General features: G+C 43.4%; 1 protein-coding gene and 1 long non-coding RNA gene across 6 annotated transcripts in view; one reads left to right on the forward strand and one right to left on the reverse strand.

The window, feature by feature from the left end:
* The window catches only part of MKI67 (marker of proliferation Ki-67), a 28,490-nt gene extending 20,431 nt beyond the window's left edge, over positions 1 to 8,059 (reverse strand). For 3 of the 5 annotated variants that reach the window (XM_087432862.1, XM_087432859.1, XM_087432861.1), the window contains exons 1-5: positions 7,806 to 7,952; positions 7,226 to 7,420; positions 4,723 to 4,801; positions 4,514 to 4,629; positions 1,625 to 1,691 (exon numbers count right to left, since the gene is read on the reverse strand). In XM_087432862.1, the coding sequence (XP_087288988.1) occupies positions 1,625 to 1,691; positions 4,514 to 4,629; positions 4,723 to 4,801; positions 7,226 to 7,317 (354 nt within the window). In that variant the 5' untranslated portion in view covers positions 7,318 to 7,420; positions 7,806 to 7,952. The other 2 variants (XM_087432860.1, XM_087432863.1) reach the window with 2 other exon arrangements.
* Positions 8,060 to 10,954: 2,895 nt separating this feature from the next.
* Positions 10,955 to 25,013, forward strand: LOC147916929 (uncharacterized). Its single transcript, XR_015552588.1, has 3 exons — positions 10,955 to 11,144; positions 23,953 to 24,268; positions 24,739 to 25,013. It is a non-coding gene; the product is annotated as an uncharacterized LOC147916929 (long non-coding RNA).
* Positions 25,014 to 25,613: the final 600 nt, after the last annotated feature.

Here is a 25,613-nt window from a genome sequence, read left to right on the forward strand (position 1 = left end):
TAGAGGGCGAGGAACAACTACAGAATAACACGTACGTACGATATAAAAGTCCGGTGTTGTTTCAAAAGAGGAAAAATATATCATCTGAATGATTAGGCGGGGAAATCACAAAATATATTCAAAGGCAAATAATTTAACTTCTTTCTCTAATCAATTTCAGATTTCTTGGTCTCCATCACATTGTTTCTCTACCTGTCCATGTGAAGGATCAGTTTCTAATTTCCAATCTGAAGTTGACCAAGAATCTTATGACTAAACAATACAAATGAATTAAAATTTTAAAATATGTACAAAATGTAAGTGCATATTTTTTGTACTATTATATTCACTAGCCATAAAAATCACTGTCAAATTGCCGGAATATGTTCTAAGCATTCCATTTCAGTATTTACTCTCTCACAATCTGGATAACAAACAGTTCATAAACCCCTGAGTGACACTTAATGAACCCATAGTTCAGCTTTTTGGTTGGTCTGCTTACGCCTACTAACAAGTTAGGATGGTGGCTGGTGTGGGATACCTCAAAAGCTAGCTTTCCCCCAAAGCTGAGGAGCAGCAGGGTCAACGTGAAGGTTACTCTCCTAGGGAAGCAGGCACTAGAGCAGAAGCGGGACCTTCAACTGAAGGGCCTGTTGCTAATTTCAGGCGTACCTATGATGAGTCTCCCAAGCCAGTGAATTCCAACCTGGTCATCTGAGACTAACTTGGGTAGCTTCCTAAAAAGCAGAAAAGATAGAAATTCCAGGATTTACCTTAAACCTACCAAATGCTACTACATCTCCAAGGATGGGCCCAGAATTGTTTTAATAAGCTGAGCCATTTGGAATACGTTTTCTCCACTGACAGGATTCTTTCACATGACCCAGCACAGTAACTCTCTTCTAGTGTCACAGGTCATCTGTCTGTCAAAATTGAGAAGTATCTTTTTTTTTTTCGGCTCCAATTTCAGGCTTTTTTTTTTTTTTTTAAGGAAGATTGGCCCTGAGCTAACATCTGTTGCCAATCTTCTTCTTTTTCTTTTTTCTCCCAAAAGCCCCAGTACATAGCTGTATATCCTAGTTGTATGTCCTTCTAGTTCTTCTATGTGGGATGCCGCCTTAGCATGGCTTGATGAGCAGTGAGTAGGTCTGCGTCCAGGATCCAAACTGGGGAACCCCGGGCCGCCAAAGCAGAACGTGCGAACTTAACCGCTACGCCACCAGGCTGTCCCAAGGAATATCTTTGTTACTCACAACTCTGATGTCATTATTTCAGATGCATAAAGATGGATGAGTAGAATGACTGGGAGACAAAATGAGCCGACAGATAACTTAGTTCCTGAATTTTAGTTTTATGTATTGGGATTGTCCTAACCAAGGGTTTGCAGGAAGATCAGATCATGAGAGACTCTAAGAAGCTTTTGGACTAAAAGTATCAGACCGACTTAGTACTCTCATTTTGAATAACAAAGAGAAAGCATAGTTTTAAATTATTTTAATATGTCTAAGTTCAACTTATTTTAATACCTTAGCTACATTTTCCTACTATATCTGCTAAGTCATCCTCCCTTGGGAGAATCCATTCCTCAAAGTGCACATGATGATTTCATATCATCACGCCCAAAGTTGGATAATATCCCCATCACCTGTTCACATCTTTGTCCTGTAAATTCAGTGGACTCGCTTCCATTCTGATGACTTTCATTTTCATACCTGAAGTGCATAGAATGACAGACACATATTCAGATTAAAGATCTGTAACTGATAGTAAAGCCTCCACATCTGGCTAGTGCCCAAGGAGCAAGGAACAAACTTCAGGCTTTGTTCAAACTATTACCTTATTCATGGAAATAAATTTAGAGTTAAGAAAGTGTTTTGACTCTAAAAACCTAGATAAGTTGCCTCAAGTTTCTTTTGGAAGGCCATTGTCAAAGGTTGGGGACCCAGATTAATTTCGGAACACTTACTAGCCTGTATGATTCAACAATATTTCCGAACACCACCTGTGTTCAAACCTACTGCATATAAGAGCAAAATTGGGTTTCCACTAGTTTATGATCATGAAAATCTGATTGCTTGGAAAATCAACCAGCAAACCTGGTGGCATCCAACCCCTTAATCACTCTGTGATGTCACTTACTGCAGGGAAACTATAGAGCTATCCTTTCACTTAAGACCATGATGATCTCTTCAGTCTCTCACTTATTCCATCTGAGTCTGGACAAAGACAGGCACATCTTATGAAGGCCACATTTAGACCTCAGATATCAAGTCACAGAGCAACCTTTTATTTTGCACACTGAACTTGGGTATCTCAGCGTGATAACCTGGCTCGAATTTAGATGCCACCTATGTCAGATCTGAAGCATCAGGAATTGTTTCTCATGGAGCATAGTTCTGAGTCAAGTCCCTCTTCCTAAGAGCCATTTCCTTTTCTTTGTTGGAGGTATTCAATCATCTTAATTAATCTCAATTTGAACAGCATCTCGTTTTGGAGAGACAGATCTAGTCTCTGTTCCACATCAAATACTTCCTACCTAGAATATATATTCAATAAAAACACCCTTTAAAAATGAAGGCAACTTCACAAAAAGCACAGTAAATGACCAGGGAATTCAAGTAGTACATTAGGAAATATCTATTTAATACAAATGACGGTGGAGTTCCATTTAGCAGAATGGATGAAAAAAATGTAATCTACAATCTACAAGAGACACAATTGAGATTCAAAGACACAAATAGGATGAAATTTAAAGGATAGGAAAAGATATACCATGCAAACAGCAACCAGTAGAGAGCTGGAGAGGCTATACTAATATCAGACAAAATAGACTTGAAGATCAAAATTGTTCACAGAGACCAAGCACATTTTATAAGGATAAAGTGTCAACCTAGGAAGATATACTGATTTGTAAACAAAAGTGCACCTACCAGCTGGTTCCAAGGGACAACCTAAACCTTAAGGATTATGAAAATTGAAAGTAATGTGATAGAAAAAGTTATAGTATGTAGTCACTGATCAAAAGCGTTACCAAAGGTAGAAGACATTTCAAAATGATAAATGATAGAGCTTTATCCACCAGGAGGAGATAATTCTAAATTTAAATGCAATAGTATAGTCTCCAAATATATAAAGCAAAAACTGACAGCTAAAAAACAACAAAAAATCCTCAATGCATGATTTCAACTTACCTGTCTGAGTAACTAAGAGTCAGTGGAAAAAATTACGGTGATACTAGAGTTAAGATTTTTAATGTAAAGGACATATACGGGTAGAACACTACATACAACAGCTGTAGAATACACATTCTTATCAACACACAGGACAGAGTAGTAAAAAATTAAGCATATGATCATAAAGCAAGCCCCAACTCATTTCAAAAACTGGAAAGTCACTCAAATGTCCATCCAGAATGAATAAATTGCATATAATTGTGTATATAATTGTGTATATTATTTCCATGAAATATTTATGCAGTGAGAGGGAACAAACTGTGACTTCCATGCTGTGAATCTCACACCCCTAAGAGTAGGAGCCAGTTACAGATACATACTTCATTATTCCAAATTTATGGAGTTTTATGCAGACAGACAAAGCCATAGTGGTTAGAGACGCATGCAAAGACCTTTATGCGCTCAGAAAAGCCACACCAGTGGTTTACTTGGTGAGAGAAAGAAGTAGTCATTAGAAGACTCATGAAAGAAGCTTCTGGAAATGTTCTGTTTATGGTTTGGGTGGTGTATTAGTTTGCTAGGGCTGCCATAACAAAACACCACACACTGGGGGCTTAAACAACAGAAATTCATTTTCTCACAGTCCTGGAGGCTGGAAGTCCAAGATCAAGGTGCCGGGAGGTTGGTTTCCTCTGGGCCTGTCTCCTTGGCTTGCTATGGCTGCCTTCTTCCCGCCTCTTCATATGGTCATCCCTCTGAGCACCTGCTCTCCTGGCTTCTCTCTCTGTATCCTAATCTCCTCTTCTTATAAGGACATCAGTCATATCAGATTAGGGCCCAGCCTAACGCGCTCATTTTAACTTAGTCACCTCTTTAAAGGCCCTGTCTCCAAATACAGTCACATTGTGGGGTCCTGGGGGTTAGGAACTCAACATAAGAACTTTGGGAGAGCACAATTCAGTCCATAACAGGTGATCACAAGGGTGTTCAACTCATGATAAATTAGCTATACATCTCATTTTGCATTTTTCTCCATGAGCATAATTTATTTCGAAATAAAAAAGAAACTAAAAAACATATGCAGTTTCACAACACTCACAACAAAATAAAACTCCTTAAGGATCTGGTCACTCCTCTTTTGCACAAGTACTTGCACTCAAATCCTTGAATTGAATCACATAAGCCCCATTTGTCTTTCCTTCTAGATCCATTTGATTTTAGATTAAGAATTACTGTTGATAATGACAACCTCAAACACTGACATTCACCGGGGTTAAAGAAGGAGCACAGATGATGTGTGAGGCTAGTTTTTGGTGACTCAAAAGATCCATTTATTTTCAGCCCAATTAGTTTTTACCTACCTGAAAGATCGATCAACAATGGTTATCACATCGCCATGTTTTAGTCGTATGGGTTCATCAATAGCAGATCCATTTACTTGTGTAGGACTTGTGGAACTGAAATTAAACAATATTGCCTACAAGTAGGAATAAGGAGGAAAACGTAACTAATATGTAGGTAAAAACTGAAATGAAAAGTTTTAAAAAATAGACTTCTAAATCCCACTTACTGCTTGCTCATTGATTTCAATTTTGCAGTGCTGTTTTGACACTACAGGAAGCTGAATACGGATGTCACATTCGATGCCCCTTTATTGAAAAGAATTAAGATTTTTTAGGTTGGCAATTTTTAAAAACATTAAATCAATGTTTCAAAATAAAACAGCATTTGACTATGTGTTTGATCTGTAAATGTAATGACATAAAGGAGGAACAAATTCGGCAATGTAAACAATCTTTGCATCTTACAAACGATTTTTACAAGTATTATATAAGCAATTATTTTAAATCTTAAAACCTAGAGGGCTTCAAAATAATTATAATAGAAAATATTAGAATACAAAATTGAATTGCCTTTTAACTAAAATATCTATGGCTATAAGACCCAAATTAAGGAGTAATTTATATCAGCTTGGAGAATAATTATTTTTAATATTCTGCTTTTATTCTACAAAAAACGTTTTATGTATGTCTATTTGTAATGTTACGTATGTTTAAAGGTTTAATCATCACCAGAAGTGCAGTATTTCATGCTAGCACCTCTCTGTGCCTCAGTTTCTTCATATACAAAAAGAGAATCACATTAGCAGCCATATCATAGTGTTGTTCAAAAAATGAGTTACACGTCTGTCACTCGCCTGGCACACAGTCAAAGCTCATTACTTTTGAGCTTTTTATTGTTGTTTTAAAACTACACCATATTAACAGACAGATTCACAAGTCTCCTATCATTAAAAATATTAATCCGCGTGCAACAAAAAAGCATTATTAGATCAACTTGTCTTTCCACAAAGAACATCAGCAGGATGAACCAGACGGGAGATTTCCCAGACCCACGTGGAAACTAATAAGAGGTCCTTAGTGAGGTTCCTTGGGTCTCTGGTGTCCCTGTTACCACAAGTTTGAACAAGTGTATACTCTCCTCTCTGTTCTCAACATGCACCTACGGAGTCTAAGAATACCATTTCCTACCCATGTCATATGACCAAACACTTATGAACAGGTTTCTAAATTACAAAATCTTGCATAAACATACATTTAATCACTGCTGTATAATAAACAGAATTACTGCCATTTGATACCAAAATGTTTATTTTTACCTTTGAAGAGAAAAGAAGCTAGGGAAAGTGAACAGCTATTTTAAACCAAAGAAGACAATTTGATTTTTAGGTGTCAGAACATTCCAGCAAGAGAGAAAGAGAGACTGTCTCAGAACTTAGCATTTGTTTGGCAGGAAACCGCCAACTAGAATCACTCTAGATCAGTGGTTCTTAACCTCAACACTAGTGATATTTTAGGCCAGATAGTTCTTTAAAGTGGGGGCTGTCCCGTACCTTGTAGGACGTTTGGCTGCATCCCTGACCTCGGCTCACTGATGCCAGTGGCATGAGCCTCGTCTCTGCCACACTGTGACATAGAAACATGTCTCCAGATTTTGCCAAAAGTCTCCTGGGGGGCAAAGTGGCCCTATGCTGAGAACCACTGCTGCATATGCTTCCAAATCCAGCCCATGTTTCTAGTGAACACTTACCAGAGTGCTAAATATCAATCCCCTCTCATTTGCCAGACCCCATACCAGGCACCAAGCACATAACTACTAACTAGATATCCCTGTCCCTGGAGAGCTTAGCAGTGGGACAGACAAACCAAAGACTCATCACCATGTGTGGTGTTGGGAAAGACAAGAGCAGCGTTCTTTAAAGGCTTCTTTTCAGGTAACATTTAAAACAATATCTGAAAGTTGGAAAGGAATCACTCACACAGGAGGGTAGAGGGAACATCCCAGTTATATAGTTCAAAATGGCTAAAAGCACCAAGGGGAACCAGAGCTTGGAATTTCTGAGGTGGAGTGGAACATGGTAGGGATGGAGCTGGTAGGACAGGGTGTGGGTAGAAGGGGGTGGGGGTCCTAACACACAGGACTCCACAGGGAGGGTGACCTATCATTTGTTAGAATTCGAGTGAAAGAGAATGAAAGAGAGTGCGATTAATAATGTTTCCTGCTATTCAGGGACCACAGCTATAGAGACCAACACCAGAAGGTAACAGAAGAGGAGTTCTCCAAACACTAGCAGGAGGGCTTTCCTCCCATTTTCATTTTTCCGAAAATACCACAAACCATAAACAGAGCCTCCTTCCTTCCTTTGCTCAACAGTGTCCCCCAGTAGCCAAGGAATGCCAAGTTTGGAGGGATTTCAGATGAACACAATGGTCTTCTAAAGACTGCCTGAAGAGAATCAGGATTTGAGAATCATCTACATTTTTCTCCGTTTAAAGATCTTTATCAAATCAATATTAAAATTTTTGTTTGATTAGAAAAACACAACTGTATAAATATTATTCCCCAAATTCTATTTTGTAATCAACAATTCAGTCCAGTTGACAACACATAGTAAGTCCTGAGTAAACCTGAGGGCAGGAACTACTCCTAGAGCCATGTTTCCAGCCTGTTAATCTGTGATGAAGATATTCAAGTCTTTTTAGCCGAATTGTCCACGCGTGCACAGGGCTCACCTTCCAAACAAGCATGTGCTGAGGCTCAACGGGAAGTGGGGGCCGTCGACCCCGCTCCTTTTGATGGTAACAAGGCGTCCTGTAGGACCCATTTTCTAAACAAGATTTGGAGTATAATCCGTATGGGAAGGTCAGGCGTCAAAAGGTTCGCTGAAGCAAATTTACAAGCCGCTCTTGCACTGCAGGAACATGCCACTGAGTAAAACAATAATAAAACACGCGGGGGGTGGGGGGGGAGATTACCCTGAAAGCAAAGAGCTAAGAAGTCACTTGTAAGTGACCGACTGGAGTCGCTTGTACGATTCCCCATGCCTCTGCCGCCCCGGCCCACACCTCACCTGACCCCTGTGGGAGCCCCAGCCAGGTCCCTGGCCGCCCACCGGAACCCAGCGCCCCCCAAGACCCGCGGCCAGGAGGCCGCCCACCAGGGCCACATCTCCCAGGAGTTCCCATCGAGACAGGGACCAGGCCGCGCTCCCGGCGCCGGTCCCCGCAGTGCCCGGAGGAGTCCCCGCTGCCCCGGCCCGAAAGGCCGCCCCTCGCTCCCCCCACCCCCAGAGGCGCCCCGGCCGCAGCTCACCTAGGACGAGTCACCGACACTGTCACCAGTGAGTCCACTGCTTGTCAAGGCGCAACCCAAGTCCGCACCGGGAGGAGCCGGACGCGTCCACCTGCGTCCACCACCCGCCCCGCGCTACAGGGGCCGGGACACCGCCCGCGGGCCCGCACCCACCTCCGCCGCGGCCGCAGTCCTCGCTCCCCCCGCGGTCACCCTCGCCGGTGACCGGGTGGCCCTGCCCAGCTACGTCTCGGAGACGCCCGGCGTCAGCGGCTCGGGCGCGGAAAGCTGCCCGCCTCGCCCTCCCGATTCAAATGAAAACAGCGATTCAAATTTGGCGCTAGGCGCTGCGATTGGACGCGGCGGCGCGGCGGCAGACCAATGGGAAGGAGCGAGGGTGGGGCGGGGGCGGGGCAAGAGGGAACGAAGCGGCAGGCTCCGCGGGGAGGGGCGGGCGGGCTGCGCACCCCCAGACGTCGTCTCGGGGTTCTCTCCAGGGACAACACGCAAAAAGGGCGGAAAGGGAACCTGGTCCAGGCGCCGCGAAACCTCTCTCGTCCCCTTTTCTTTAAGGACCTAATACAATAGTACACAATACGTTACTCATTGCTGGAAGGCTTAAAATTTTTTGAAGTTTCTATATCTGCCCAAATATAACCAATCATTATAAGCAATTTCTTGTGTGTTTTCCCAGTTACACATGTATTATTCTCTTTCAAAAATACACTAAAAAGATCATAATATACACATTGTTCTGTACTTTGTGTTTTCTGCTTAATAAACCCTGAAGATATTGAGTACATCTTCCCTTTTTACTTTCTTTTTGATGGCTGCAGAGTATTATGCTTTAGGAAAATATAATTTACTTAATCATTACTATTGCTGTACATATAGGTTTACAATGTGTTCCTATTCGAAAAAATATTCTCCAGTTAAAAAACCGTGTGCATTACCAATTGGATCAATCCTGAAATAACCACAGGATTCCTCTCTGGAGCCACCTGCCCCGTGGGAGGAGGAGCGGGGTGGGGGTGATGGGTTTCCTGTGGGCCAACGTGGTGTGAAGTTAATAGAGCGAAAACGTGCCTTGGCAATGCCAGCCCTCCAGGTCACCTCCCTCCAGCTCTCCCCACACCCTTTGGAGCTCGGCTTTCTTTGATCAGGAGCTATAGTTCTCACAGCTTGGCCTGGGGACCCCTGAGGATGTCTGAGATCCTTGCAAGGGGTCCATGAAGTCAAAGCATGTTTGTAATAACGCCGGACGTTCTGTGCCCTTTGCACTCTCGTTTTCTCTTGCATGTGGGGTGGAGTTTCCTGAATGCAGAAGCAGATGTGAGAATCCAGCTATCTTTTACTAAATCAGGTATTACAGAGATTTCAAAAAATAGAAAACAATGCTGCTCTTTTCACTATTTTTTTTTGTTTTGGATAATATAGATATATTTCATAAAAATATGTTTTATGTTAACATGAAATGGGTTCATCATTGCTTTAAAATGAATTGACAAATGAAGTTTTTGAAATTATTCACTTAATAATCTGCATTAGCAGAAATTCTTAGTGGTCCTCAATGATTTTTAAGAGCCTAAAGGGGCCCTGACACCAAAAAGTTTGAGCCTGTCTGCTCCTGAGTGACAACGTGGAGATAGACTGCCTACGGGAATACGGAAATCTCCTAGAATTTGGCAACGTGAATGTGCAGGATTTCCAGCTCTTAGTTGTCTGTGATGAGGCTGATATAATTTAAATGCATGGATACTATTAACCTTCTTTAGGGGATTAGCTTGCATTTCCTTCCCCTTTACAGTATCCAAGAAAGCTCATCTCTGAACAATCCGGTAAAATGCTGCTTTTGTCATTCTCATTACCGCTTGTTATCGGAGACTGTTCGGTGACCCTGGTCGGGGCAGCCTAATTAGAACTAGGAGGTGCTAGACTTCCTGGCAAATAATCTTACAAACACTGTGCCACACACATATTTAGTTCTCAAGAGAAAACGGGAAACTATAGAGAAGACTTAGGGAATTGTCTAAGTGGTGGATCTTAGATCTGCGGGACAGCCCTCTTTAAACCGTTTGATGATATACTTTAGCAGTGGTGTTTTCTGTTGCATTTGAAGCTTGGTCCACAGCCCAGGGCTTCATTAAAACAGATCTCCCTCCTGTCACCAGAATTCCTGCACCATTTGCAGGGCTGGGGTCTGGACCTGGGGCTCCTCTTCAGCACTGTCAGAGTCTTGAATAGGGTGTGGAATAGGGACCCTATAGTTAGAGCACCAAGGACCCAGGATGGGCAGGAAAAGGCTTTCCACGGAGTGTGTGGACCTAGGGCGTTTCCAGAGAATCAATTTCCAGATCCTCACAGTCTCCACGCACTCATGCCTAAAATCAGTCAGCCGGAGAGAAAGTGTCTCCGTCGGAGTTCCCTGCCCCTGGGCTCCTTCTCCCTGCCCTGGCCGCTGCCAGTTAGCAATCTCACCTGCCTGAAATTTACTACGGGGAAGTGTCCCAGGCACCCTATAAGGGACCACTCAACAATTCCTTTAAACTCCGTGCCCATCTACCTGATTCGTGGCTGTATTTTCAAACAACTGAGTATATATCTAATAAATATTTATCACATTTGAAACGTATATGTTGTTTGGTCATCTGTGTTCCAGGAAGTATTATACTCTGTAATCCCTGACACCAGGTCCAGCCAGTGGTGGAAAGGCAGGGACGTGGAGGGACCTCGCAGGGCGGGGGCGTCCAGGCGTCCCTCCCAGGCCAGTTGTGCCCCCTACTCGTCCGGTCAGTCTAGGACCCCGGCACCCCAGGAAACGCACGGGGCAGGTGCTCTAAGTTCACGGGATGCCTCCAGTTCCAGCCAGGTGCCCTGGCCCTGGGACCCTCCAACGGTTGCAGGTAGGGGTCTTGGCGCCACTCAGCCGGCCCCTAGCCTCCCAACTTCACTTTCCCTCCCTGTCTTTTAATCACCCCCCTCCTCCTGCCAGCCTTCCAATCAGGGGAGACAAAGTGAGGGTGGGGGATGGGAAAGGCGGCCCAGGGGTGGGGCTGGGGTCCTTTTGAAATGGATCGGGCATGCACTTCCCTCCTGGAGGTCAGCCGCATGGCTGAGACCCTGGAGACCCCTAGATGCCCCGTCGTTGTGAGCTGCAGCCCCGACGCCCAGGCGCTGACCCAGCCCCAGGGCACCTGCCTGGCTTCAACCACCAGCCCCAAAGCTGGACTTGCTTCCCAGGGTCCCAAGCCCTGGTCGCTTCGAGTTCCGGGCTCCCCGAGAGCAGGATCTCAATCGCTTCTCTCCCAGGTCAGAAGCTGGACTGCTTCTCAACCATTCCCTTTCGCCAGACTTCCATAGGTGAGTTGACCAGGTGGTCTGTGGGGTTGCCCCTCGCTGTCCATCCATCCCCTGTCCTGTGCCCCCAGACCTCCCAGTCCCTTCCCCCTCCCCCCACCTCAAATTCTGTTGGCACTTCCCCATTCCATAAGTCTTAACTCTGAAGACGGTGTGATAGAACCCTGCTGACCTCTGCGACCTCAACCCAGGCCCCTCTGTAGGGCGATCACCACAGACAGACCTGCTGCAAATTGCTCCCAGATCATGTGACTTCCTGGTTTTTTCCTTCAGAGGTTGCTAATGACTCAGAATAGAACCAGAACTCCTGCCTGGCCCTATGGGACCATATGTGACCTTGGGCCTCCTGCATCCTTGGCCTCCTTGATCTGAGTTCTCTCCCTGTGCTCCAGCCCCCTGAGCTTCTTCCTTCCTCAAAGGGCCCAGATCCTTCCAGCCTCAGGGCTGTTGACTCTGCCGCTCCCTCTGCCTGGAGCCCTTCCCCTGGCAAGGAGAGGAGGTGAGCTTTGCAGACTGGATGAATCAGCCCTAGAACAGGTAGCTTAAGACCCCACCTGGAGAAGAGTGCCCCTGGATGTGCCCTGACCAGTGAAGGCCACTCCAGCCAAGGGGGGCTTCTACATCACCCAAACACACCACACTCGACTGAACAGCCTGGAGAAAAGGGGCACCAGGACATTGATTCCTACTCTATGAGTTTAGAAAAAGAAATTGGGAATAAATACGGCATTGAAAAACATGAAAGAAATTTTGACAAGCATTTTTTAATTTGAGAAGCTAATACTATATATTTTCGTCATAGGATATTTGGAAAATATACAAATGTAAAAGGAAGAAAAAGTTACCTCAAGACGTGCAAGAAATACCATCATATTTTTCTCTGTATAATCTTTATTTTACATTAGAAGCATTACATATCTATGTATATACACGCACCATTTTATTTCCTAAGCTTTCATTTAGCATTAAAATGTAAGCATTTTCTCCTTCACTTTTGGTGAATACCAATTTGATAACCCTATTTCCCTGTGTTTGAACATTTAAGTTTTTTCCTAACATTTTATTATTACTAATAATGCTGTGATGAACATTTTGAGCAAAAATTTTGTTTTGATATAATAGGTTATGTTCTTAGTTTATATCTCCCAAAATCTACTTGCTGGATTCAATAATATTTGCTTCATGTCATCTAATTGCTTGCTTTTCAAATGGGTTGTAACAATTTTTCTACCCAGTTCAATGCTTGAGAATGCTTTTTTTACTACCAGCTTTTTGCATTCACATTTTAAATTCTCTTCTAATTTGAATAAATGGAATATTGTTTCATTTTGAATTTTAAAATTACTAGTAAGGTTGAACACTTTTCCTTACCTGTTTAAACTTTCATCTTTTGATAATAGTCTTTTTGTGCCATTTGTCTAATTATCTGTTAATGTCTTAGAGTTTTCTTCATCAATTTATTTGGTAAATATATAAATCCTTGTTCTGCAGAGTTAGTAGAATTTTAAAAGTCAGTCATAAAGCCAAGAACATTTAAAGCCACTTGTGGGATTCCTTGAATAAACATGTATAAAGAGTAAAGCTCTCCAGCTCTCCCAGAAAATTCTATGTGTGGCTGACATTCATGGTGGGGGCAGGGGGCCCAAAAACAGCCATCTTCAAAGATGACCGAAAAGCCCACAGGGAAACTCCCAGAGAAGGGTCACTTGACTGTAAAATGGGAAAATAAAGATAAAATAAGGTTAGAAAGGATGTCAGGTGCACCTTGATCCCTGTGCAGGAATGGCTTCACTTCGAGTGGGGGACACTGGCATATCTACAGGCAAGTGACAGCACGGGGCTCTGCCAGCTTATATAAATGCTCGAAAGATGCTGAATGAAATCGTTGCTTCACAGGCAACTGACAGAGAAGGAAACAATGCAATGGAGAACGTTGTTACCTCCAGGCGTAAATGCTGTGTGAGTAGTTAAACTAGATAGGTAATTGACAATCCAATATAAAAATCATTCTTTGCATTGTCAAATGTTTGAGTAACTAACAATCTGACACTTTCCATTCTGTGGTCTTCACACTTCTTGACTCCCAGGGCCCAAGGTTGCCCCTGGAGAGCATCTCATAGACCCTCCTTCCTTAACTTGAGGGGGGTGTCATTATTGAAATTCGTGTGGAAAGGAGATTTCACAAACCGTTTTTTAGTATCTGGTTCTTACAAAATAAAGAGAAAGATCTGTGAGTTTAAGTTGAGATATCTGAATTGCTTGAGAACAGAATTTCAACAATAATGATCAAAACTTTAATAATTAGTTCAGAGAAGTTTTTATCCGATAGTAACTGTTTTTTACTTTAACAAAATATTTAGAGACGATCAATGATTACTTATACGTAGTTATTAGAGGATCGCACAATTCTAAGCATATTACTACCTTTGGTAAAGCCCTCATTAGAGTCGTCACTAAAATTTGCCTTTGAAACATTGGAAATTTCTTGGTAGGGAAAAGAAATTTTCCTTGAGACTCCTTTCTCTTTTGCCAGTTAAAAAAAAAATTGTCCTTCACATATGTCTACCTATCAAGGAAGTTTGTTCTGTGATGTCTTGAAAAGTTAGTAACTAGCAAGGCTTGGAAATATGCGCTACAAACATGGCTCACTGACAAGCAGTCCAGTTTCCAGACATGATGGTTCCCCTTGGGGGACACAGTCCAAATTGAGCAGGACAGGGACATTGGGGGCAAAGGTCAGAGAGGGTCCACGTATCAATCAGGGCATCGGGCAACTTGAAGAATGTACAGGCTGATCTTGAACACTTGTTAGTAAGAATTGAATAGGGACCCCTAGAACTCTGAAACTAAAAAAGCTCTCTGTCCTAACCCCCCACCCTAATACTGTAGGAAAAGCCCTCCCACCTAAGTAATAGGGAAATGAATTGTGATGGAATGTCCTGCACATTAATCATAAAAGAGACAATAATGAAGAGAATAATTTCCCTAGAGATCAATGAAAGCCTACCAGGAAGACAGTTCTACAAAGAGACCTTCAAGTATAAAGGCTGCAGGAAAATTGTCTTGAACTTAGAGGAACTTCTGAGGGAGGTTCCTCATCCTCACTTGGGAAACTAGTGGAGATCAAGTTTCAAATAACCAAAGACTGGGACACGTTCAATAAGTCTCAGTGTTGAATATCAAATATGAACGTAAGTGCAGAACTAAGACTAAGTGATGGTTTTAAGGAAAAGAATATCTCATGTAGAGGGTATACACTCTGACAACGTAGACATAACACAACTAACAGTTATGCAGGTGGAGTTGAGGAAGATCATGCATGGAAATTAAAAAAGATCTCTGCCTTTCAGGTTTGAACTGGGAGTAAAAAAATGTTACTTCAAATTAAATATTGTGATAGAGGTTTCAGCTAATTTTCAAGAATGCTCATATTAAGGAACCAATGGAGTCAAAAAGAAGGGACTATGGTATTATATAAAGACATTAGTGTAAGTTAACCAATAGACCATGACTACAAATACTCTTAAATATTAAAATGTACAGAAAACAGAGACAGAGAGCACAGACAACATAGTGAAAGACACATAGCTATAGTTATACATCTTTAAAAATATAACATAATTGGTAGCAAACATTTCAATTGATTCAATAGCTTTAAGTGGCCTTGATTAACCTATTAAAACAAAAAATGTTAATATTTCTGTGTACGGCTATGGAGTGAGGCCTCCAAACCTTATCACATGCAAAAGGTAAGGTGGAAACAATTGTACGTAGCATGCTATGTTTACCTAAGAAATAGGCTTGTGAATATGCAGCATATTTGCTTTTATCAAAAATAAACAATGGAAAGAGAAGCCATCTAATGTAAAAACGAAGGAGGGGAGACAGGGAGAGAAGCTAGCTTTCTCTGAACCTACCTTCTTTAATAGATTTGACTTGTGAACCATATTAATATTTACATAAAGATAAAACCAATTAAATTAAAAAAATAGAAAATCCAAAAAGTAGAAATTAAAAGGAAACTAACTGTATATCAGGTAGCAACATAGCCACGCAGAGAACAATAAGTTAAAGTCATTTAAAACACAATAATTTAATGTACATCCCTAGATATTCATTCCCTGAGGATAAAACAAACTGAAAATAATATCAAGCAGTTTTCAATAATTGCATTGGTCATAATGGTGATACCATTATTCTGAACTTATATATTATAATAGGATAAAGCAAATAAGTAATTATGTGACCATCACTAGGAAGAAAGTTTTTCAGCCTAAGAAAAAAAGGGATGTAAATATGAATTGAAGGAGTGAAGTGTTCTGTGCCTTCCCTGCAAAGGCAGAGGGACCCTCACCCAAAATTTGGTTTGTAGGTGGAGGCGGATGATGCCACCCCAGCCTCAGAGGGTATGAAAAGGTTCATGACTCACATAGTTGAGGTCTCTGGGCAGGGCAGTCCTTTCTCACAGGTCTGAAATGGCTTGAGAGAGCCAGGAAGGGAGACTGTCTGGGGTTCTGTTGTGATCAGGAGGCCGGCTGGTGGCGTGAAAGTCAGTGGTGGCAGGTGCTTGCTTGTTGGAAGGAGGGAGCACTGGGCTGTCTTATCAGCTCACCCAGATGTGGGGCAGAGGGGAGACAGGAGAGAGGGGTAAAAGCTGTCCGCAGTCAAACATCAAAAAACAAGAGTCTGACTCCTTGTTACGTTAAGTAAATTTTGAATTAAAAATGTCAGTATGAACTCGTGGTATATTATCTCTTTTAAAATTTAAAAGAAAAGATATATTTCCTGATATATTCACCAAAAAGACCTTGAACTTACCCAATAGTTCTAAGCATCCTTACCTCTTAGATTGTGGTCTCTCAATACCATTTCCCAAGAAAAGGAGCCCAGTTTCCCTATAGAAATGGTAGATTCCATGTCAGGGACAGGACTGTGCAGGGTGACCCTAGGACATTTTGTCACACCAAAAAGTGGGGACACACTCTCAGAGACTACTGGTATTCATGTCTAAAGGGCCAGGAGCCACTGGGAAGAGCCCCCTCTGTCCAAAGTGGGGAAACTTTGATCTTCAGCAAAAAATAGCTAGAGCGAACTGAAACACATAAAATATATATAAATTCCTCAAGTTCACAATGATCCTTAAAAAAAAGAAAGGAAGGAAATTCATTGGACACCTTCGTACAATGCAAAGAAATCAGCCTATTCTGGCAAAGAAGGAAAGAAGATCAGGGCTGTGTCTGCCTTTCTTATATGAACCTTGCCTCAGTGCAACCACAGTTGAATACAGAAAGTTTCTCTTTACAGATGCATTCAGTAAATGCACAGAGATGCAAATCCTTAATAAAAAATTAATCCTGGCAATGATCATCAAAGGCTGTTCACATCACAAAAAGAGACTGAGGGTTACATGCAGCCTGAGGGAAGTATGCACCTGGACCTCCGAGTGGTCTGGAAAAAATCAACCAGAATGTGATTTGGCCTCTAGATGGAACTACCAGTTTACAGGAAACACGAGGGATAGGAGAACCAGCTAAACAGCACGAATGGAATGCAGTGAGCAAAATCCAGATGTGGGCAACTCTGCAGGCCAATGAGCATGGTTTCTAACATATTGCAAGGAAATGAAAGAGAGGGTGAAGGAACCTACATGTTGAAGAACAGATCAGAAGGCCTTGGACGTCAGCCATGATGGAGTAACTAGTTTCAGACTCACCCCCCCCCCCCCACCTCCTGCAAACAATTGTAAAGCAGACAAAACATGTAAAACACGTAAGGCAGCTCTTTGTGGGAACTGAGCCACAGCCAGCACAGGCGGTCATCCTTGGGAGAAGGAAACACATGATGCAAGTTCCACGAGCCCATCCCCTCCACCCCTGATTTTGGTGGAGATGTAGGGAAGTGAGACTAAGTGGGGAGACCTCACTCTTCAAAGAGGGCAGAGATCGAAGTTCTGGGCTGCTGAGAAGGATGGATTTGTGGGGCACGATACTGTAAGGGGGTAGCTCCATTGAGAAGGGAGGGCAGGCAGAGATCGGTGTGAGGGCTGCAGTGGGTCCTTAGCCAAGGGCTGGATTTCACAAGTCTAGGGTGAGATGCTACAAGGCCAGACAGGAAAAAGCCACTGGAGAAAAATGTGGTCACCTAGATTTCTGTAGCCAGAGAAAGTAACAGAAAATATCCTGTTAAAATAAGGGTGAAATAAAGATATTTTCAGATAAAAACTGAGAGAACTAGAACTCATTCCCAACACACCAGGTAAATGCAATTTAAAACCACAACCAGATAACTTCACACACCCACAGGAAGGGCTAAAATTAAAAAGACAGAGAACAGCAAATGCTGGGGAAGATGTTGAGGAAGTGGAACTCCCATACAATGCTGGTGGGAATGTAAATGGTGCCCCCACGTTGCAAAACTCTAGGCAGTTCCTTACACACTTAAATATACATCAAAACTCTTAGGACTACCCACTTAAGATCTGTACATTTCAGTATGTGTAAATTTTTACCTCAATTAAAAAAGCTTTTTAAACTCAACCAAATGCAATTTATGGGCCTTTTTTCGACCTGATTTGGAAAAATCAATTGTTAACAGCACTTCTATGAGGCAGTTGGAGAAACTGGGACACTGACTGAATATTTGATGTTAAAGAAATATTTCTGGTGTGTTAACAGTATTGTTAGTGTGACAATGATAATGTTATGTTAAAAAGATCCTTATCTGTTACAGATACACACTGAAATATTTATGGAGGAAGAGATACTATATCTGGGATTTGGTTTAAAACAACCCAGTGTGGGTGAGAGGTGCAGTGGAAGTGTGTGTCCTGGGGGGGCCACCAGATGGCTACGAGTATCATTGTTGATGCTGGGTGATAGGAACACGGGGGTTCTAGAGTAGACTCTGCACATGTTTAAACTTTGCCATGAGAAAAAGTTTTTAAAATTAAGTGTTCCAACATTAAGAACACAACGAAGCATCTCACCGGTGGGAATGGGGTTCTTTGGCAGGAGCGGAGCAGGTCAGGCAGAGATTCCACAGCGAGATGCAGGGGGATCCGTGTACGTTGTCTTGAGGGGACAAGAAACCCAGCCCCTTCCTGAACCAGGCAATTCCTGGGTCCTCTCGGCTTAAATTCGGGCTCTGCGCAATAGCCTGGCTGTGCCTCCCTGCACCTTGGCAGCCTCAGTCCTGTTGTGTCCTCAGCCAGCCTCCCAAGCAGCCAGATGGACCACATGCCAAGCCACGCCCCCACCTACCTCTTAGAAAAGGGGTTTCTATTTAAAAATTTAAAGTATATTAATTGCTAGCATTGCAAACAAAAATCCAGCTTTAGGGCTTCTCTAAAAAGCAAAAGATCAGGCAACTTTCATCAGGCCCGGCCTCCACCATCTGCTGGAGCCCAGCGCCCTGAGCGGTAGCGGCCCCAGGCGCCAGCGTCCTGGCCTGGCCCCCCTCTTCCCCGCCCCGCCCCCGCCTCCGCCCCCTCGGGCCCGCCCTGCGGACCCGATGCTGACCCCGGAGCGCGGTGGCTGGGGCCGCAGCGCCATCTGGCGACCAATCAGAGTCACCGCGCTCTCCGGGTAGAAGCCTGCTCCTTAGATGCGAGAGCGCGCTGAGATCTACACAGGTGCAGAACCGGAGCCGCGCCCTGCGGCGCTGGGACTGATGCTAACGACCTACGTCGTAACGGATAGGGCCACGTTTATGCAACATTCGAAGGAGGACAGTTCCAGGTGTCCATCTGGCGTTTGTCCCTGAGGTCACTGCACTTTTCAGAGATGCGCTGACCCAAGGGGGTGGAGACCCTGCAGCCCGTGCCAACCCGCGGGCCGCGCTATATCGCCCGGCAGGCTGCAGAGTGCCCAGGGAGGGGCCCGGAGACGCTGAGGGTCCTGTCTGCTCGGATTGCTGGAGTCACGGCTCCTTCTAAAAACGAAACCCAAACCAAGTGCTGCTGGAATAGGATTAATGGGGATATAAACCATTATCAACTGAAAAGCTGTGAAGGAAGTTAAGTACAAGTCTGTTCCAAAATATCATGGGAGAAATGTCTTTTAACTGTGTCATGAAACTTTTGGATCAATAGTACAACGCGGAGCTATTTTTTTTTTAACTAATTTACTTCTGCTATAATCGTAATAATTTATTATTTGGAAACTTTAACCTTTTATTATAAACTTATTAATTTGAAAACTTTAGACATATGCCCAATTAGCCATCCGGTGTTTTAGGCATTTATTAAGTGTCTACTATATGTCAGGCAGTGTATTTAAAAGATGAATAAGACAATTCGTGTTGTCAACAGGCACACACCCTGCAGGGAAAAAATACCCAAGAGACTCACAAATATGGTGAGCTGCATACCGTGGCAGACTGTGTGTTATTTAGAGTGATAGAGCAGTATGCAATCTAGAGGAGGAGCTCAGTAATCAGACAGCAGTAACAACTACGAAGATGTAACCTTGGGATATGGATAAGAGTGAACCCTATTGGGTTAAGTTCTACTTCTGTGCTGCTGGAAATGTTCATCTGGTAAACGGGAGAAAGACTGAACTGAGAGAGATGTGTGAGATGTTAGATTCTATTTTCATGAGCTTACGGATGTGTGAGATGTTAGATTCTATTTTCATGAGCTTACGGAGTGAGGAGTTAGTTAACATAACTGTAATTTTTATTGAGGGTCTGTCCTATGTTCAGACTTGGCTAAGCATTACAGGTTTTTCCTGTGCCCTAGATACTGTGGTTATTTCTATCACAGCCAGGACCAGGGTGAGGCCAGGATCTGCAGGCAAAATTTAAGGAAGTCCTGGCTCTCAGGGGCTGATCCTCCAATTGCATGACCCTGAAAGTGAGTGCCTCCTTAAATTTTGCACTCCTGATGCCTCTTATCTGGCCCTGATTCCCATTTTACAAATGAGGAAACCAGAAAGGTTAATCATGCTTCTGTGATCACACAGCTTGGATGTTTCTGAGCGAGGGTAGGAACCTGTGGCTTTGTCTGACTCTGGCATCCTCTGGCATCCTGACACTTAGGTTATATGGTTTCTTCCCATGGTGCTAAGAGTCGCTGGCCCCCACAGCGTTTATTTTTGTTTTAAGGCTAAGTTGCCTTTTTTTTTTTTTTTTTTTGTCAATACCTTGACTATTGGCAGCTTACTTTTACAAAGCAGTGGAGAAGGAGCTCTCAGTGGGAATCCTCAATGGCTTGAGCTATGAGTCCCTGCCTGGCCTGGGAATGATCGGTCAGGACTCAGGTGCCATGGCCAAATGGCCGCCTTAGGGCCAAGCGTCCACCCTGACAGGGGGAGGCTTCTGCAGCCAGCCTGGACACGGCCCGGCCGTACACACCAGCCCTGCCCCTGGGAAACCGGCCATCACTCTCCTCTCACCAGCCCACTGAGGCCACACTTGCCTCTTGGCACTTGTCAAAGACTGAAGTTTTATTTCCCGTTGGAATTTAATAAAAATAGTGATATAATGTTGAAAAGCACAGCAAATTCTCCCATCTGTTGTGAGCCAGGCATGACAGTCCCTGTTTCATGCACTAGCTCATTAACCTTCCCAACAGTCTCATGGGAGAAGAATCATCCCCATTTCACAGACGGGAATTTGAGGCTCAGAGAGTAAAGTGGCTTGGTCCACGTCACACAAGCAGTCTGCAGCAGAGCAGGTGACATGCAGGCCTTTCTGCGATTCCACGGCTCCAGACACCCTCTCTGCAGCTTCTGTGTGTGTAAAAGGGCCTCTGTGTTCATGTATTGCTAAGCGAAGGAGGCTGTCGCTGCCTCCTTTGCTTTTCGTGGTTGGGATTATGCTCCACAAGGCCTTTTCAAAGGGTGGATGAAGTGGTTAATGACGGTGCGGAAAAACCCGAAATAAGAGCTAAGATAATCATGCTGCCAGCAAGTAAGAATATGATGAGGAGAATCCAGAACCTCCGGCAACAGCCTCGGGGTTGTCATGGAGTTGTCACGAGGTCCACCTGCCTTGGAACAGACTCAGGGACACGGCTGGAACAGGGAAGCTGCTGTTTCATTTGTGTGACACGGGCACCTAGAGACTCAGAACATCTCACTTGGTATTTGATGTTTAAAATAACCACGTCATTAAAATTTTGGAAATATTCTTTTTTTCATTAACAATGCCCACTTGTAATAGGATATGTATTCCAGGTAGAAATAATGACCAGGTTTATTTCTAAAATGTTATAAAAATGATAAGCATTCAGTTTTTCCCTCATATTCTGCATAATATCCATCAATCTTCTTTTGGCATGGAAATGCATCTTCATGAATCCACAGCAGCCTTGGAGGCTGAGAAATGGGGCTTTGGAGAGATGTGGACCAGGTTTACATTCCTCCTTCGTCTCTTATCACTGTGGTGATAATCTTCACAAGACAGCAATAATAATACTGACCTTTGGGGTTTATTTTGAGAATTACATAAGACAAAACATGTAAAATGGTTGTTATAGGCTGACTTGTGTCTCCCTAAATTCATATGCTGAAATTCTAACTCCAAGTTACCTCAGACTATGACTGTATTTGGAGAAAAGGTCTTTACAGAGGTGATTTAAGTTAAAATGAGGTCATCAGCATGGATCCTAATCCAATATGACTGGTGACCTTATAAGAAGAGGAGATGAGGACACAGACACACAGAGGGAAGACATGTGAGGACACAGGGAGAAGGCGGCCGTCTACAAGCCAAGGAGAGAGGCCTCAGGAGAAACCAGCCCTGCTGACACCTTGATCTTAGACTTCCAGCCTCCAGAACTGTGAGAAAATAAATTTCTGTTGTTTGCCCAGCCTGTGGTACTTTATTATGGCAGCCCTAGTGAACTAACACAATGGCTCTCCCAGTCATAGTACAGATCTTCCTCAACTTATGATGGGGTTACCTCCGGATAAACCAATCGTAACTTGAAAATATCCTAAGTCGAAAATGTATTCAATACACCTAACCTACTGAACACCATAGCTTTGTCTAGCCTTCCTTAAACATGCTTGGAATGCTTACATTAGCCTACAGTTGGGCAAAGTCATCTAACACAAAGCCTATTTTATAATAATGTGTTGACTATCTCATGTAACTTATTGAATGCAGTACTGAAGGTGAAAAACAGCATGGCTGTCTGGGTCCACAATGGTCATAAAGATATCGCTTGTTCACCCTCGTGACCACGTGGCCGACTGGGAGCTGTGCTGGCTGCTCAGCATCACAAGGGAGGATTGTACCACATATCATTAGCCTGGGAAAAGGCCAAAATTCAAAATTTGAAGTACCATTTCTACTAAATGTGTATCGCTTTGGCACCATCCTAAAGTTGAAAAATCATAAGCCAAACCGTCAGAGTTGGAGACCGTCTATATATATTAGGCCCTCAGGAAGTCCTAATTTCTTTTTTCTTTCCTTGTCCTCTTTTGGGAGGCACTAGATTTTATTAATTTACCTTCTTGAGGTCAGGAACTGTGTCATGCTCATTTTGGTATCAGCAATGTTTGACACACACTCAAAATTAACAGCATGAATGAATCCAGATGCTATTTCTCAAAGTGTGACCTGTGGCATAGTATTCCGAAAGACCCTGCATTTGAAAAAGGGTTCCCTGATCAGATGACTTTGGGAAACACTCTGTAGCATATTTCCTGCCTGAAGATTTATCACACACACCACCAGGAGCATAGGAGTCTCTGAGAGGCTCTGCAGTAAAGAACTACGTTGTTGCATCCACCATTTCCCAAGCTCGGTTGGCCATGGCTCCTTCCTAAATTATGGGGAATGGTCTTCTTCAGATGACTTGGGACAAACTAGCCTCAAGGGCTGACTGCATTTATTGCTTTCATCATGACAGAAATGGATCTGCCAAGTTGCAGAGGATGCTTTTGACTAGCACAGAGTTTTGAATGACTATTTTTAATTAGGCACATCTTTAGTGAAAAGGGCTGTTGCACGTATATGCTAAACTCTCTTTAGGGCTTTTTTTCCTTTTTTTAACTTTATCTCTTTGAATTATGACAATGGCCCATTCTCCTCTCTCTTCTCACACCCTACATCTAAAGCAATGTATTTAAATGGGGGCTCATTGATGAAGACTTGCGTGTGTATTTTATATCATACACCACTGTTTTTGTACATTTTCCCATTAACTTCAGGCTGAATGTTTTCTATCCCAGTTTAAAACTCTCTCTAGTCAATATCATTAACAAAAGATGAAGGCAAGCTGTTAATAACAGTCAAATAAAAGAAGCTTTCTGAATATCTCCCAGCAGTAGACAATGGAAGGCCAGATAGCAGGGAGAAGGGATGAATTGCAGCTACACGTAACCACGTGTGTGAGTCTCACACACAGAACACTGACCAAAAGAACACATGCTGTGGGCTTCCTTTTGTGTGAAATTCAAAACCAGACAAGGCCAGTCTGTGGGTCTGTGGTCACCCTTGGGGGGAGGGTACACTGGGAAGGTGCAGGAGGGGGACACGGGGTGCTGACATGCTCTCCTCTTGATCTGGGTGCTGGGGGTCATGGCGTATGCAGTCTGTGGAATTTACTGAGCTGAGTTCTTGTGATTTGTGCACATTCCTATGAGTATGTTATCCTCCAATAAAACAGTCCTTACTGGAAAAAGAAAGACGAAGCAGAGTTCATTTTATTTATTGGAGGAGATAGGGCTTCCTTAAGAAGCCTTTTGATAATATAATTATTTTAGATTCAACAGTACTTCCAGAAAAGTCTGTAACAGAAATTCCCAAGGAAATAACTACTTCACAAGAGAAACGGGCTCTCTCTTCTCTTCTCTCTCCTCAGCCAGTTTGTCCTGCCTCAACCTCCCCTTCAGCCTAGGCTCCCACCATCTCTCTTCCCAGTGGGCCTCTGCCTGGGGTGGCTCTGGGAATTCCCAAGCCCCTCAAGGCCTTCGAGCCCTTGGCCTGCAGCTCACGGCCAAGAGGAAGGAGAGAGGGCCACTCTTGGTTCCCCAACCCTGAAGAGCAGCTGGACGTCAGGATAGGTCCTGATCTCACGGCCACAGAAGCCTATCAGCCCCAGAGATGTTCATCCCAAAGACTTCCTGGTCCATCAGAAACCAGCTCAGCTGTTTCGTTATTAAATCTGTGTTTCAAAGGTAATTTTCATTTTTCATTTTCCGGAGGAAAGTAGCAAGTGTCTCCAGGAGAAAAGCTTTCCACCAAGAATAGTTAGTTCATGTGTTTGTCAGACATGCTTTGAGCCTGTCCCAGGTGGGATGGGATTCAGTGGGGAGGAGGCCGGGTCCGTGGCCTCCAGTAGCTCACAGACAGGAGAGCAGAGGCGTTTCCCATGAGTGTGTGACTCCTCATTGTGAAGGACGAGCCTGTGGCAACTAGAGTGACACTTGGCAGTCACACACGCAACTGAGACCCAAGCATTTTCTCTTTTTGAAATAATGACGGCAGTCACCTAAGGAATCCCAAAAATTCACTTCAGTTGATGAAATGTGAAACTTGATGAACAAATTTTCTAATTTGTTGGTATTTTCTCCAAACCTACTCATGATCTTATTTACAACTTGGGCAATATGCATCTCCCTTGTTTTTCTTTCAAAATTTCTTACAGGGCCGGCCCCGTGGCTTAGCAGTTAAGTGTGCACGCTCCGCTGCTGGCGGCCCAGGTTCGGATCCCGGGTGCGCACCAACGCACCGCTTCTCCAGCCATGCTGAGGCCGCGTCCCACATACAGCAACTAGACATACAACTATCTACTGGGGCTTTGGGGGAAAAATAAATAAATAAAATTATTAAAAAAAAATTTTCTTACAGATGCAGGATCATAACTTTTGCTCCAGATTGTATTATGCTTATTTATTTCATAAAATATCACAAGAGTCACAAACTGAGATGATTAAATTTACTTAAAAACATGTAACCTGTTGGTTTGAGTGCGTTTTCTTTCCTTGTTGAATTTCGGATCACCACACTCAGTGACATCTGTTGAAGATTCTTCATTTTTATGGTGGGAAAACCCTCCTGCTGCACCTTCAGAACTCTTTTAACTTGAGCACTCTAGAGATGTTTTATTTGCATTCTTCCTATTTGTTGTCTGCCATGGTCCAACGTTGTCTAAATTGACTTCAGCAAGGCTCAATTAGAATTTCCCTTCTAGGGGCCAGCCCCATGGCTTAGTGGTTAAGTGCACACTCTCTGCTACTGGTGGCCTGGGTTCAGATCCCGGGAGCACCGAGGCACCGCTTGTCTGGCCATGCTGAGGCTGCGTCCCACATACAGCAACTAGCAGGATGTGCAACTATAACATACAACTATCTACAGGGGCTTTGGGGAGAAAAAGGGAGAAAAAAAGAAAAAGGAGGAGGATTGGCAATAGATGTTAGCTCAGGGCAGGTCTTCCTCAGCAAAAAGAGGAGGATTGGCATGGATGTTAGCTCAGGGCTGATCTTCCTCACAAAAAAAAAAAAAAAAAGAATTTCCCTTCTA

This window comes from Ceratotherium simum, chromosome 6 (genome assembly GCF_057802395.1).
Source record: "Ceratotherium simum simum isolate JZ-2026a chromosome 6, ASM5780239v1, whole genome shotgun sequence".
In the NCBI taxonomy this organism is placed as follows: domain Eukaryota; kingdom Metazoa; phylum Chordata; class Mammalia; order Perissodactyla; family Rhinocerotidae; genus Ceratotherium; species Ceratotherium simum.